At 36.3% G+C, this 15,636-nt stretch overlaps 1 protein-coding gene across 1 annotated transcript in view; it reads right to left on the bottom strand.

Moving 5' to 3' along the window:
* LOC118204274 (uncharacterized) overlaps positions 1-15,636 on the bottom strand; it is a 280,535-nt gene that overhangs the window by 125,110 nt on the left and 139,789 nt on the right. Inside the window, exon 20 of the mRNA XM_085821358.1 lies at positions 13,290-13,362. Within this exon, the coding sequence (XP_085677484.1) occupies positions 13,290-13,362 (73 nt within the window). The remainder of the gene's footprint in view (positions 1-13,289; positions 13,363-15,636) is intronic.

The following is a 15,636-nucleotide window of genomic DNA, read 5'->3' as shown; positions in this document are numbered from 1 at the left end:
ACTTAAACCCTTTATAAGACTCTGTGGTTTATACAAGCTTTCACAGTCACCTCTTGGTTGCGTGCTAGTTAGAGGCGCGCAACGTTATAAAGTATTAAAAATTAAGCATTCACTTTCTTCAGCACCAGAAGATAAAACTGCCAAATTTTTTCCACGATTTGAAGGACCATATGTCATAGTAAAAATAACTCACGCTGTAGTAGTGTTAAAAGCCAGAAATGGTGAAACCTGCTCCGCAAACATTGATCAAATCAAACCCTACTATGATCGTAATAAAATGCAAATATTTACAGATCTTTTGCAGGATCCGGCACGGCAGACACGGCAGGCACAAGCTCCAGAGGTGGAACAACGACAAGTACAAGGGGCAAGCCATTAAGAGGCAGGAGCAAGTGAAAAGAAAGTTTCCCCGCGGGAAAATTGAAGGTAACAAGAAAAAGAAGCCGTTCCACCGTCCAGAAAAGAGAGCTCACGAACACCCCCAGAATGAAGAAGGGAGAAGGACGAAGTATGCAAAGAGAGCCAGGAGAAATGACGGCAACTATAACCCGGCTCTAAAACGGAAGATCTACTCATCCGATAGGACTCTCCGCAGCAAATGTCGCCGAACTGCGGAAGGGCCACCAGCGGCGGAGGAAAAGTTACAAGGAAAATTTGAACGGCTAGCAACGAGGTCCAAGCAGGAATGCGAAAGAAGTCTCCCGGTTCCGCCAAGACCAGCTGCCATCAAACGGCCAAGACCACAGGCAATGGCGAAAAAGAAGGTATTAAAGAGTGACCGAACTGGAGAAAAAAGAAAGCTTCTAGAGGAAGGCACTGAAGGGCGAGCCCGCACAAGAAGGAGGATAAATCAAACGAGAATCTGTGCTACCTTCCAGGACTGGGCTCAGAAAAGAATGTCCGAATATCACAAAGATAAGTAAAATTTTATGTTACTTTGCAAACTTAAGTTAATCTTTCATTCTTACTGCAAGTGGCAGATTTCAAGAAGTTTTACCTCATGCGAGGTCTACCTTTATCACCAAAAGGGCGAGAAATGAGTTGTTACCGATTTTGGTATTATGTTTTTCAATTACTCGCGCGTAAAACTAAAGTTGATGTATAATAGCGATGTATAAATACTTAAATATTGTAAAAGTTATTGTATAAATTTTATTTAAAACATTCTGGCAAGAAAGAAGTCTTAGTCTGAAAGACTTTTGAAATGTAGTATTTCAATGTAGAAGAATTGGCACTTGCTTGGAAAAGAATAGAAGTTAACAATGTACTACTAACGTATGTTTTCAAATGCGTAAAATTAACGGCATGTTAATATGTTCTTATATACAATGTGAACTGTTATTTTAAATGTTAAGAAATACCGTGATATGGTAAAAGTGAAAGTAATGTTAAAATTTTTTTTTATTCGTGTGACTGTAAAAAGACCAAATCATGGTGAATATGTGTTAAAGGTTGAATGAATGTAGTTAGGCTCTCTGACGCTACACTTCAGAGTTAGCCACTTTCAGAATAGTACCTCAGGGTTTAGAGTTGAAGTTAGAGTGTGTTACGAGGTTTTATTATGTTGAATTTTAACACGTTAGTGTTTTGATTGTAGGAGGAAGTGTTGAACACGTATACATAAACACATTCGTGTTTGGTGTTCTTTTACAACACATGTCAGAGAGCACGGGGAGAGATAATTAAAATAGTCATGAATGAAATAAGAATGTTAAGAGAAATATAAATATGCATGTTACTTGCCATTTCATTGTGTAACATTTCATTAAACTAGTTTTCCTTCCAGATCTCTGGAAGGAACCAGATTTGAATAAAAGCTCCTGTTTAGATGCAGTACAGATGAAAAATTGCGTGTCCTTGGAGCTGCTATTGTAAAAACAAATTTCTTTTTTTTTTTTTAAATTTCTAGTTTCTAGTCAGAAATGTTTGTAAAAGATTGGCCTCGCGTTGGATTCTAGAGCTAAAAGTTTTCAACAAGGTCGTTTTAGACCTCAGTTTCAAACTAATTAACTCTGGCGGAAAGTATGTAAGGAGCTTAAGTTTTACTAACGTTTATTTTATTTTAAATCTTTACTATCACTTCTTATTTTCTACTTCCGGCCAGAATTAAAAGCGTTAACTTGTTTATGCAAAATTTGTCTGGCGAACGCCAAGTACTTAAGTTGTGGCTTTTTGCCAAGCGAGAGAGAGGAAGGAGTTAGTCGAAGCAGGCCGCTTACCTTAGAAGTTACGCAGTTGCTTGTTGCCTTCCAGGCCAGAGGTTTAATCCTCTTGATAATTTTAAACGTATTGTAGTGTTAACAGTTCTCTGTACTACATACGACTTCCTGTTAATATAAGGCCAATCTTCCACGTTTATTATTTCAAAGTTAAGTTAGCGTTTAGTTATATTTTTATGTTCTTACGTTTAGACCACAAGTAGTGGGTCTTTGTATTCCGAAGTACGGAAATTATTGTAAAGAGAGAAAAAAAAAGGGTTTTGTGTACCCTTCTTGTGTATCCTGTCTACTTCCCACAGTTATTGAACATAGCTTTAGTAAGCTCTCTGTTCCGAGTCAGGTCCTTGCATGTTCCCGAAGAAAGTAAGACGGAACATTGAACCTGATAATTTATAATGCGATTATATTTCTAATACATTTCAAGTTCAGGTACGTAAAAGAAAACTCGTTTAGTTTAATCAAAATATCAATAACTTCATTATGTCGTCTAATTTGTAAAGAATTATCTCATTACCATCATGTATTTTTTTTTTTTTTTTTAATAAGATGTTATAATATACAGATGATCTGGCTCGAATCCCGAAGAGGCATATGATTTGTTATATTTCTTACTCCGAGCTCCCCAGCGGCCGAGCGGGAAAGACGCTGAACACTGGTAGTTCGGTCCGAGGCTCGAATCCCGCGAACGGGCTGGCTGCATGGGCGTTTTCGTGGTTTTCCCCATGTGTAACGTGTATACGAGTCAGTTCCCCTTAGAAAGTCCTCCACGAAGGCATCCATCCCTTTCGGCAGATAGCCCTCGTGTGCTTTGCCATAATTGAATAATCCAATCCAATTTCTTACTCCGAAAAAGCCTAAATCACTGCCTGCTGCAATCTCTATTTGGGGTTTTCTACGAGTGCGCAACTGGCTTGTTTGTTTTTGTGCTTTTTGATTATGGAAAAGCTTTCGAGGATTACTTGTCTAAGGCGAGGGAAGCTTTTGTGGAGGATTTGCTGAGGGAAACTGGATCGTATACACGTTAGAGATGGGAAAAAAGCAGGAAAATGTCATCAGCCAGCCTGTTTCCTGGAATTCGAACCCCGGATTGAACTAACTCCAATGTTCAGCCACTTTACCGCTTGGTCACTGGTGGGCCACGCTCAAGTGGTAAAGTCATGTTTGTTTATATCTGATATATTTCAATACAAAACTTTTCTTCGGATTTAATTTCACTATGTGTTTTAGTACATTGTTTGATTGGCTCGATGAATGTAATTGATTATTCATTTTGTACATTTGCCGTTCGCGATTTTTTATCTTGAAAAGAGAAATAGGGGACCGTATACGAAACAAACATTAAGGAATCGAGGCGACAAACAGAGCATTGGCCTACGTATAGAATGCTTTGTAAGTTCGCAACTGCCATGTTATCCAAATGGAGATTTGTGAAAATATATCTCATTGCTAACAACAGTTATCAATATATCGCAATAAAATATCGCAATCATGCCTTTTTGAAGTAAAAGAAAATTACTTTTAAAACAAAATTTAATAAAATTTAATTAAAAAATTTGGCAAATAATGAATTAATAACGTCTTTGAACTGTAATTTCCCTTCGGCAATCTAAATTAAGGGGACTCGGTACCCCAAAACTCAATGAAATTACAGATTTTTCATGTTTTTGCTGGAAAAGTACCTTAATACCCTTACTACACTGAAGAGAAATTTTGAAATGATCTGACGATAATAAATGCTATGAAAAGGTTTTTAAAATTTTAGCACCCCTTTAAATGCCACACACACCCTCAGACTTAATTTATTTATTTATTTTATTTTATTTTATTTTTTACTTCTTAATTTTTTCAGTAACTTACTAAAAATCAGTGTAAATGAAAAGGAGTATAGTTAAATATGACTCCAACTATAAAAAAACTCTGTTTATGTATATATATTTATTTATTCAAATGCAAATTAAAGTTGGAAAAAATTTTTTTTCACCTTTAAACTGGCAAGTTTATAGATTTAGATTGAGCTTAGGAAATAATTTTATGTGTATTATCAGAAGAGGTAGTGTAATGAAAGTGATCAAGTTTCTGATTGTAGCGTTATTGAAATAGTGCTGGAACAAACATTAAACTCTATAATTAAAATGCAATTTATATACGAAAACAAATGGTTAAAATAAGAGAAGAAATCGCATACGCTGCTGAGTGGTTTTAAATAAAATGTTTTATGTCTGTTAAAATTTCAAATTTTGCTTTTAAAAAAATGAATAAAACGACGAATTAATATTATTAATAATGATTATAAGCGTTTTAGAAAATATATTATAATTAATTCATGCATTAAAATTGTTTTGAGCGTGTTTTAGAAAACAAAAATAGGTAAAGAAGAATTCTACTTGCGTTTTATGATTTTTTTGCCATATTTCTAACCAGATAAGATTTTAAACAAAAGCTTGTAATTAATGTTCACATTAATCAATTGACGAGTACTAAGTTTTATTTTATATATATATGTATTGAAATTCAGAAATAAAATTTTTAAGAAATTTGAAATGATTTAATAACCATTCAGACAGTTTACATTCTTTAAGCAGCGTTTTCTCAGTTCGCAATTTTTCAGTATATCCTTTTACTTCAAGTCCTAAAACTTGTTCAGATATGGACCAAATTATTTTGAAATTTTACTGCTTATTTAAAATTATATACTAAATAGAATCAAGGATGGGTTTTGAAAAATAGGGAAAAGAAAAATTATTGGAAGGGAAAATGTCATTGAAATCATATTTTTTTTTAAGTTTTTATATAAAAATGAGCTTTTTATTTTTTCTCAGAAACTAATTCATTAATTGAAAATCGATCCATAAAGTTATTAAGAACATTATTATAAATACAATAAAAAATTTGAAGCAAAAATATTGAAAATTGTAGAAGAAGAAAGAATTTTTAATTGTTGAATTTTTAAAAGCAATTTAAATGAAACAAAAATTAATAGCAAAAAAATTTTTTTCAGCTTAAAACCATTTTGTCTCATAAAACCACTTAATATTATTCATAAAAAGTAGATGAAAGTTCTTAAATAAAAAAAAATCATTCAAAAGGTACCGAGTCCCCTTTTAAATACCGATATTTAAAATGTAATATTCCCGATATAATTTTAATTTAATGCTTAACCATTGAATTTGAAAACATAATAAATACTTTTAACAGTATACAAGGGGTAACACACACACACACACACACAAAAAAAAAAAAAAAAAAAAAGACACTGGTCAAATAAATTATTGTACTAACAGAATCAGTTGTCCGTGACATTATCACCTTCAAAGTAGTTCCCTTCAGCGTTCACACACTTCTGCATTCGGTGTTGCCATTGCTGGTAACAGTTCTGGAACGAGGGTTTCTGAAGGCCCTCTAGGAGATTCTCCGTTTTTGCCTGAACCTCTTCAACTGAGGTAAAATGAATTCCCTTTAAGCAAGATTTAACTTTAGGAAATAAAAAAAAAAAAATGTCGCATGGAGCCAAATCAGGTGAATAAAGAGGATGTCCCATCACAATAATATTTTTGCTGGTCAGAAACTGCTTGACAGATAGGGCCGTGTGAACAAATGCATTGTCCTGGTGCAATGGCCATCCATCACTCCACAACTGCGGCCTTTTTTGCCTAATTTTTCCACGAAGTCTTTTTAGTATTTCAATGTAGTAGTGTTGATTAACAGTCTGACCATTGGAATCCCATTCACTCATGAGCGCCCAGAACATTCATCATCATCCACACTGTGCCTTTCCCTGAAAACCGATTATGCCATTGAAACACACGTGCATGAAACAAAGTTTCATTTCCATAAACCTCGGTTAACATTTGAAATATTTCTTCCGTGGCTGATTTGTTAAGTTTCACAAGAAACTTGATGTTTAATAATGCAATTATTGACGAGAATATGCATGATATTAGGGATCAGGCTCCCCCTGTGCAATCAGCGACGAATGATGATGGACGCATGGAATTAATTATCCAGTTCTATGACCTGAAACACCAGTTTGAAGCGATTCAACAACAGAAGAACTTCTTGAAGAGAACTCCATCTCCGTTGGACTCAAGTGGCTACGACCAGCTCGACCGGGCGGGTAAGACTCTTTTTCACAAAATTAATGAGATTGCTAATGTCCTTGATGTACCGATTTTCCACCTTCCCTCGACCAGAGAGGAATTTTTAAATATATTGGAGAGCGAGCGCTTAACCAAGATGGCTGCCGCTCAATCCACAGAAGATACTTGCGACCATGAGGCGTCCAAACCCACGCACGCAGTGCGGGGGAAACCAGTTCTGTCTACGTCATCGCGAAAGCGAAAAACGCAGACAATTGACTCTGACGGGTTTATCACCCCCGCGGCGATTAAGCAAGGGAAGGCTCCAATTGTGGATCTCACAATAGATGATTTGGCAAAGAACACTATAGAAGCAAATTCTACTATTCAAAATTCAAAATTATCAGGTAGTTAAAAAAATGCTACTCCTGCAAAAAAGGAGAGGATTAATAATAAATACGAAAGAATCAGGAATTCAGTTATCAATGATGATAAAAATGACTCTGAAAAGAATAGTGAGAGCACCACTGAGGGAGTAAATTCCGAGCAGGCACGGAACGTATCCCCCCCCCACCGCAGCCTGAGATTCCGGCAATTCACCTCAAAAGCAGCAAGAACTGGAAGACACAAGTATCTTTCATGAGAGAAATTGCCCCAAATTTACGGAGCATTCTGACTGGACCCTATCTAAAAATTTTTGTACAAACAGAGCTGGAGTTCAGGGAGGTCACCCGCTCGATGAAGCAAGCCGGCATCCAGTTCAAAACTTTCGATCTCAAGCAGGACGGGCCAGTCAAAATTGTTATCAGAGGCCTCCCTGTTGAAACAGACGTCGGGGACATCAAAGAGGAAGTTGAGGCGATGGGATTTAAAGTGCATCGCATCTTTCGGCTTACTCAGGCTGGCTCCAGACATCCAGTGCCACTTGTTTATTTACAAGTCATCCCACACCCCTTCCTCGATCATCTGTTTGCCGTCACTGACATGTGGGGCACAGAGATCAGCATTGAGCGTTACCGCGGCCGCAAGGGCCCTACTCAGTGCTTTCGGTGCCAGGGCTTTTTCCATTCTTCGGAACTCTGCATTCTTCCAATCCGTTGTGTCAGATGCTCTGCACCCCACTGGGTACGAGAGTGTACCAAAGGATTAGATGTACCTGCCACTTGCTGCAACTGCGGTGGAGATCATCCTGCATCATACAAATCTTGTCCCCGCTACCCAGGTAACAAACGGGCTCGTGGCAAAAATTCCACGCCTAAGACTAGGGCAGCTGCACAGACAGCCCCCCCCGCAGGGTTCTTCTAAGCCCACAGCAACCGCTGAGACAAGACGTCCCATGCCAGCTCCCCCAAGCAACGTCAGTTCACCATCTTATGCACAGATGGTGAAGAACACCACCGAGCACGGATTCAAATCAACGAATCCAAGACTGCCGGTTGCAGAAGCCCCTGCAGCCCCAGCAGTGTCAGCCACAGCAGAGTGTAGCAATGATTCCGACGATGTCTTTTCATCTACACTAAAATGCTTAATCGAAATCTCCCGCGACCCAGCGGTAGACAAGCATATTCTGCTTCTTGCCTTCAAAAAAGCAATGCCTAAACTCAGGCAAGCAGATGCTTTAATGAGGGCATTTTATATTTATGAAAGCTATGTTGAGCTTTCAACTTAATTCGGCATTTTTAGACCCATGTCTTCTGTTTTTCAGTGATGAACCTCTAATAACGGCCTAAAATTCAATTTTATGAATGACAGTTCAAATACCACCAGAGAACTGACCATTTGCAATTGGAATGCCAATGGATTGGCACCTAAAATTCACAAAGTTCGTGATTTTGTAGTAGAGCACGGTATTGACGTGTTTTTAGTCCAGGAGACTCGCCTTACCCCAGGGAATACTCCCAGAATTGGGAATTATGACATTTACTGTACTGGCAGGGTGTCACAGGGCAGATATCCCAGTGGTGGCACTTGTATCTATGTGAAGCGTTCGTTAAAGCACCACATGATACCGTCCCCTGATTAAAATTTTTTGGAAGCTACAATTGTCAAAATTTTCCTTCAAAATTCCTCCCCGCTGACAATAGTCTCAGCTTATCTACCTCCACTGTCTACAGCACGATTAAGGCCGGCTTTTCCAGTCAGTGATTTTTGATAAACTTTTGAGTATTTCAAATCACCTAATTATTGCTGGTGATCTAAATTCATGCCATACCGCATGGTTTTGTTCTAATAGGAACAGGTATGTTATTAGTCTAAATTCATGGTGCCAGAGTAACCATGTACAGATCATAGCTCCTACCCTCCCGACGTTTTACCCTGTAAGAGGGTCCCCTGCAGTTCTTGATCTGGCTGTCTTTTATAATATATTTTTTCGGCATGAGATATAAGTGATTCAGGAATTGGACTCCGATCACTACCCCGTCTTGATAACCCTAGATATTCAAAATAGATACTCAAAATTAGAGGAGTAAGTCTCAACAAATTGGGACGATTTTAGATTTATTTTGGAGAAAACTTCACTCCCACCCATCAAAATTTCCAGCAATTCGGACTTTGACAGGCATATCAAAAGTTTGGAGTCTTTACTTAAAGAAGCGAGAGCTGCGGCTTCAAAACCACGTAAACACCTAGGTGCTAGGCTCCCACCAGAGACTAAATTCAAAATTAAGCAGCGGAACTACTTGCGAAGAATTTGGCAAAGGTCACGAGATCCCAATATCCGTGCCCAGTTTCGCAAGATACAAAACGAGATAAGGACCGAAACCCGCTTATTAAAACAAGCGGAGTGGAAAATATACATTGAGTCCCTAACGACTGAAGACAAATCGATCTGGCGCGCAGCCGCCCGATTACGCAAACATAAAGCACTCATTCCGCCCCTTCAAACGGCCGATGGCGTTGAGATGGCCTGCACTGACTCAGAAAAAGCTGATGTCATTGCTGACAGCCTTGCAACTCAATTCACACCAAATCACGACTCCTACTGTAACCGCCCGGTTACACAGGGGCGCATACAAGCACGGGTTAAAGATTTTTTAACACAACCTATCACAACTGAACTCAGACCAACGGACCCTACTGAAGTTATGGTTTTCATAGATAAGTTGAAACCTAACAAGGCACCCGGCATAGATTCTATTTCGAATCGCATGATCAAAAACTTCCCCCCAATGTTTATCGTTTGGATCACGGTACTTATAAATTTAATGCTCAGGAGAAGCTATTTCCCCGACTGTTGGAAAATTGCAGCAGTCGTCCCCATTCCAAAACCGGGACAAAATCTAAACTTACCCGTCAATTACAGACCCATAAGTCTGTTATCCTCTCTCTCAAAGATCTCAAAGAATCTCAAACCACGTGGTTCTCTCAAAGATTCTCAAAGAATTTGTCTTACTTAATCGCCTGAATGAATTCTGTCGGGATCAAAATTTATTAATAACGGAACAATTCGGCTTCCGACCTAAACACTCCACGGTACACCAGTTACTCAGTGTTTAAAGGCGACAGCTGTCAAAACCGCCCTACTCCCTCTTTTAGTTATTAATAGCGACCTGTCAACGGATAACAAAATCTTGCTCTACAAATCAATGATTAGGCCTGTTCATATACGTGTCTCGTCTGGGGCCCATCTGCACTGACTAACAGAAAACATGTCCAAATTTTTCAATCTAAAATGCTTCGGCAAATTTTAAAAGCTCCGTGGTTCGTACGGAACGAAGAGATTCATAATGACCTCAAAATTTTGCCCATTAATCGCTATATACAGCGACTTTCGGAAAAATTTTTCAAAAATATTCAACGTGTTGCAAATTCTGTGCTTCATATGCTACCCGCATACGATCCTGCTGTTGCTTCTTCCCGGAAAAGACCCAGAGCGGTTCTTAACCAGGAGTACTCAGCTCTCCCATTTAAACGGGCTAGATATGAGCGCACTGACAGCCACGTGAATAACTACCTCTCGTTCCTTAACCCCCCCCGCCTCTAAAGTTCTTTAATGCACACAGCATTAACTCGAGGAACCCCCTTTAAAATTTCTTTAATAAGAAACATCACAGTCAAATAGGACTGATTTAACATATTTTAACTTATCAATTGACTTAAACTGAAAAAGATTTTTAATTACAGCTTCTTTCTTCCTTTAAAAAGGAACTTTCTCAGGCGTTTAACAGCGTCATTTTAGGCCTTTAAATACCGCATTGAATAGCGGTAAAAAACGAAACTTCTCCCTCCCAACTGATCACTGCATGGAGGTAGGACTTCCTACCTCTTACTTCCTACCTCCATGGATCACTGGCAGAACTACTTTTTCGACCTGTAAACAGGTCCCCCCTCCCTCCCACCCCTGAAGAACGCGCATGGAGGTAGGAAGTAAGATGGAGTCGCCCTAAACAAGTTTCTCCGTACCCTGCTCTGAAGCACCGGCGATCCCTACGTGGTGACCAAAACATTGGGTCATTTACCATTGCGTTCTATGGGATTTGACGCGTTCGGGTGTAAATATTTTGTAATTACGTCGCAAATATACATATAAATGTATATATTTTCTTTTTCTACAACACTTCAGAGTCCTAAGTATGTGAAAACAACATAATTTTAAACAACATTTCATTCTGAACGGAATTAAATGCTATACTTTTCACAGGACAGTTTTCTCAGAATGGTTTAATTTCAATGAAATATTTTCACAAGTTTTCGTTAATTACATTAGAAAAAAAAAAAAAAAATTAAGGTAATTCGATTTCATTCGGTTAAGGTACAAAAATTAAGATCAAAGTTTATTGTATTATTAATATTAAAATTATGCATTATTTCTTTTCTATTTATAGAGCTTCTTCCTAACATACTTTCTTAAATATGACATGATTTTTTGGCTTCTTTTAAATCGAAAAATGTAAGTCAATTTATAATTAATGCTCTATTCGGTTCATTTTAAATTAGAGAATTATTAGGAATTAAGTATTTCGCTAATTCCTAATAATTAAATAGGTATTAAATAGTATTTGACTTTCTCTGAACATTTCTGAAAGGGAATAAAATAAGTTTTTTTTTTTTTTTTTTTAAGTATTATTTAAAACTTGTAACTGAGTTATTATAAAATGTAAAGGGAATAATTCTTTTAATTATACTTATCAGACTTTTTTTTTTTTTACCCTTCATTTCAACAATACATGTTCCAAAACTCTTTATTACGTTCTTAAGTGCGCATCTCATATCATTTGCTTTACAATACCTTTTAACAGATTGCTTTCCAATACGAACAATTCTTGCTTAAATAGTTTTATAACGTATTTGTCAACAGGTTTTCAATTTATGTTTACAATTCAATACTAAGGTTATTATATATTTAGATAATATTTATAATCATTATAAATTAGATACATTTAATCATTAGATTTCTTCACAGTACTTTCACAGTTGTTTATAAGTGAATAAATTCTTCACTTCAAATACATTTATAAATAATTTAATGAATATTTAAGTATTTTGTCAAAGGCAGATACATGCTTTTTGAAAGCACATGCATAAATACCCATACATATTTCCTATTTATCATTTCCGGCATGTGCAAATCTTTAATTTCTGTGCATTCACTATATTTTTCGTGTAAAGTAATTTACACTAATTTAGCATACACCCGAAAGTTTTACATAAAAAATACATATGAATATAATTTGAATGAAAATTATAAGTATTATTTTTAATACCCACTCAAAGGTCAGTTTTTCTTCAAAATTCCTCCACGATGGCATCTCTCTCTTTAGGCAGATAGCCCTTGCATGCGTTACTCTATTTAATAAAATATTTATCTGACCTATGTGCCTAATTACAAATATTTTAACATACATAATTTTATATTTACATTTAGCCATCAAGTTTCAAACTTTTCAAATCTTCTAGAAAATAAATTTTGGCAGATCTCTTTTAGCAATTTTCTTAAAATCTATATTTTTGTAGTGCAACAGCTTAGAATTTTATAAAACAAATTCATAATCAAAATCGCTGTTGTTAGTTATCGAAAAATAACCAAGATGTGATTTTTGCGTAAATGTCAGTAAACTATACAAATTGCTATTATCCATTACACTATGAATGTTTCTTTCATGCGAGAGTGTCCCTTTTTCGATTTCTATGGAACTGTCGTGTGTCGAAATACTATCAGAATCTTGTCAAGCGAGCTTCTGAATGTAAACAAAGAACACCCCGTCTGGTGACCCAAGCTTCAAAGCAGTGCTTCACTTCTAGCGCGGAATGGCCACTCCTCCCTTTCCTACCTCCATGAGAACGCGCATCGGAATTCCCTGCGTATTCTTCATCTGACGTATGCAAAACATGATTATCAAGGTTCAAGGAAACTTCACCTTTTATTTTTCTAGTCTAAATTTTATGGCTGCCCCCATCTAAATTATTCTGGCTCTTTTTCGGCGCAAAATTAAGACCTTCTGAGTTTTTTGCCTTTTTTTGACTCAGTGTGAAGGCACTTATTCCAAGTCATTCGGCTTTTCAAAATTTTTACCCTATTTGACAATCCCCTCTTTTTGATGATGTAATTTCCTTTGAAGATGTGGAGGTAAAGGCGTAATTGCCTATGAACTCCGTAACTTGCACTTCCTTGATCCTTGATGTTGATTCGCTGTTCGGTTTTTACATTAGACATTTTCCCGGCAGAATGCAGTTGCACGTGTTCCCTCAATGACGCAGTACTCCCCACTGGCGTGTCGGTTATGTCAAAGATTCTTTGGTTATGTCGAAACTGGCCGCATGGAAAGTGGAAGTGTGTAGCATGACGCCACCAAAACAGTTGTTGCCAACTCACTTTTTTTTTTCAAGCTACACACTTAGTCTCGCTTTTTTTCGTGTCACACTTCGTAGTATGAGCTTCTGTTTGGATAAACGCATGCTCTTTCAATATATCAAGCAAACACTCCAATTCCTTTCACTCATTTACAGCAGATAAACAATTACAAAATTTCAATTTCATTGATTACGTACTTACCATATAAACAAGATCGAACGCCTTGCACAAGTAATCCATTCCTAAAGGTGACACAGCTCCTGGCATAACTTCCCTAAAGTTACAGTAATACTATTTAACGTTAAATTAAACAACTTTTAAGTTACTAATACAGGCAAATTAACATAGAATTAGGGAAACATTTTGTAAAAACAATCGAATTTCTTGAAAAATTTTAAAATAAGCTTTTTTTTCATCATTATAATTTCTCAGCATTTGTGTTTATGCAAAATAGAACAATTTCAACCTTTTAACGTTAGATAGTGCAAATTTACTTCTTAACGTACATATAGCTTTGCTAAAGTTAAAAATAAACTCGTCTTGTAAATAATATTTTAAAAACAAGGCAATGACTTAAAATTTAAGAAACAGATAGCTTGGATAATAAACAAATAAGTTGCAGGTAACTCCCGATTAACCAGAGGGGAAGGAGGAAGGTGGGCTCTGTCTAATAAAAAAATGTTATGTTTTTCATACAAAAAGAGAAACAAAAATGCAAAGCTTAACGGCAGTAATAGCAGTTGATGTGTGCTATATAAACTCTATTCTCTAGGGGGAAAAAAATTCTGAAAGCTTTCAGATTTTATATAACGTCCAAAGGGGCGTTTTTTTTTTTTTAACGTGTAGAGACGTTAGGTATTTTTTTGGAAGCAGGAGATTAGAAAAATAAACAACGCCTTTGCCGGGAAGCGAACCACGGACCTCTAGAATACGCGCCCAGCATGCAGACCACTCTACCATGAAGGCACGCTAAGAAGGCGGGAGAAATACCTTATAAACGTTAACGTTATGTGTATTACCTTTATTTATTAAATGTCATGTTCTTCGTACTTCAACAGCAATATCCAAAAATATTTATAAACAGCATATCTTTAGAATTTCGGATAGACAGTCTCGTGCGCTGGAGATAAGTTTTTTTTTTTTTTTTTTTTTCCATAGAGTGTTACCATTGCTCGCTTTGAAATTTTTAAGTTTGTTAAATAAAAAATTCTTTAAAGTTTTACAAAATATGAAATAAATAATAAAACAAATTCGAAATTCAAAATTGGGGCTTCCAGGTGTCCATGTTCGAGTGGTGAATTACGTTATTCAGAATTTGATGGCTCTTTGTACCGTCGTTTTCTTCACAATCCGAGAAACATACATACATTTATGCAGATTATTCGTTATTTAATTTCTTTAAATATAATACAGGGTGATAATATTTGGTTGCAATAATTTGAAAAGTGATTCAGCGCTTTTAGTGATTCAACTCAATATGCCGTTTTAAGATTAATAGCCCTTCTGGGCTAACGCCCCTTTGGGCTAAAAAGAAGCTCTGTTTTACCCAAGTCTGAATCCAGTGATATAACTCATAATTTCTTGTATATTGTTGTTCTTCAGAGCCATTCATTCATAACTTAGTTTCTTCATTTACAATGATGTTTACTCTTTCGTTATCTAATGTGTACTTTGTTTTGTAAAAATATCAAATTAAATCAGGAGTCTTCTTAAATCAGGAGGGTAAGATACAACAACAGATATTTTTAATGGAGAAGTTTTGAGTTAATATACTCCTGTTAAACCCATCCTCGAAAACGGTTTAAGATATACACCGGCGAAATGATACAATATATTCTAGCAGAAAGATTTCAGTATCTAGAAATCATTTAAAAACTAATAACAAATTAATACTAATGAGTAAATTGTTCCGTTCTTGAAATTTATGTTTTTCAATTTAATTTCTTTTTAAGTCATTTTAACGGAGAGTGTTTGTTCCTTTAAATTTAACTCCAGAAATTGGAAGCTAATTCATTTAGCAGACTTACAGAAACAATTTATTCATTTTCTGCATGAATTTGCATTCTCAATCACTACGCTTTTGAATTTGCCACTGATAAATCTGATTACATATTTGATTTTTAATTTTTAATTCTTTTAATTCTTAATTTTTAATTCTTATTCGAACGAATAAGAACGCTCTGGGCCGATAGTTTGCCCTATTGATTACATTCGTGGAATGGACTGGTTACATTGTGTTTTCATAACTTTCCCCACATATAATGTGAGTACGAGCCAGTTTCCTAAAGTTCATTATTGAACGAAAGTATTTCTCCGATGGGCAAATAGCAGTAATGTGGTTTACGGTAATCACTTAATCAAACAGCCATATAATATTTACCAATGTCAAGTGGTGAAAGTCAAAATTGTCTGGAGAAAAAGGTGTGAATTTGTGAAGATGTTCATTTCGTTTGTCTCTAAGGTCATTTCGTTTGTCTCGTCGAAAGACTGCTGCCACAGGCCTTACTGCGCTTACTGCGGAGGCTGTCATGACATTAACGAATGTAAG

This window comes from Stegodyphus dumicola, chromosome 7, assembly GCF_044657685.1.
Source record: "Stegodyphus dumicola isolate Sdum_Otavi_A_Nest chromosome 7, ASM4465768v1".
In the NCBI taxonomy this organism is placed as follows: domain Eukaryota; kingdom Metazoa; phylum Arthropoda; class Arachnida; order Araneae; family Eresidae; genus Stegodyphus; species Stegodyphus dumicola.
Note: the sequence above shows the minus strand (reverse complement) of the source record. Positions and strands in the feature narration are given on the sequence as shown.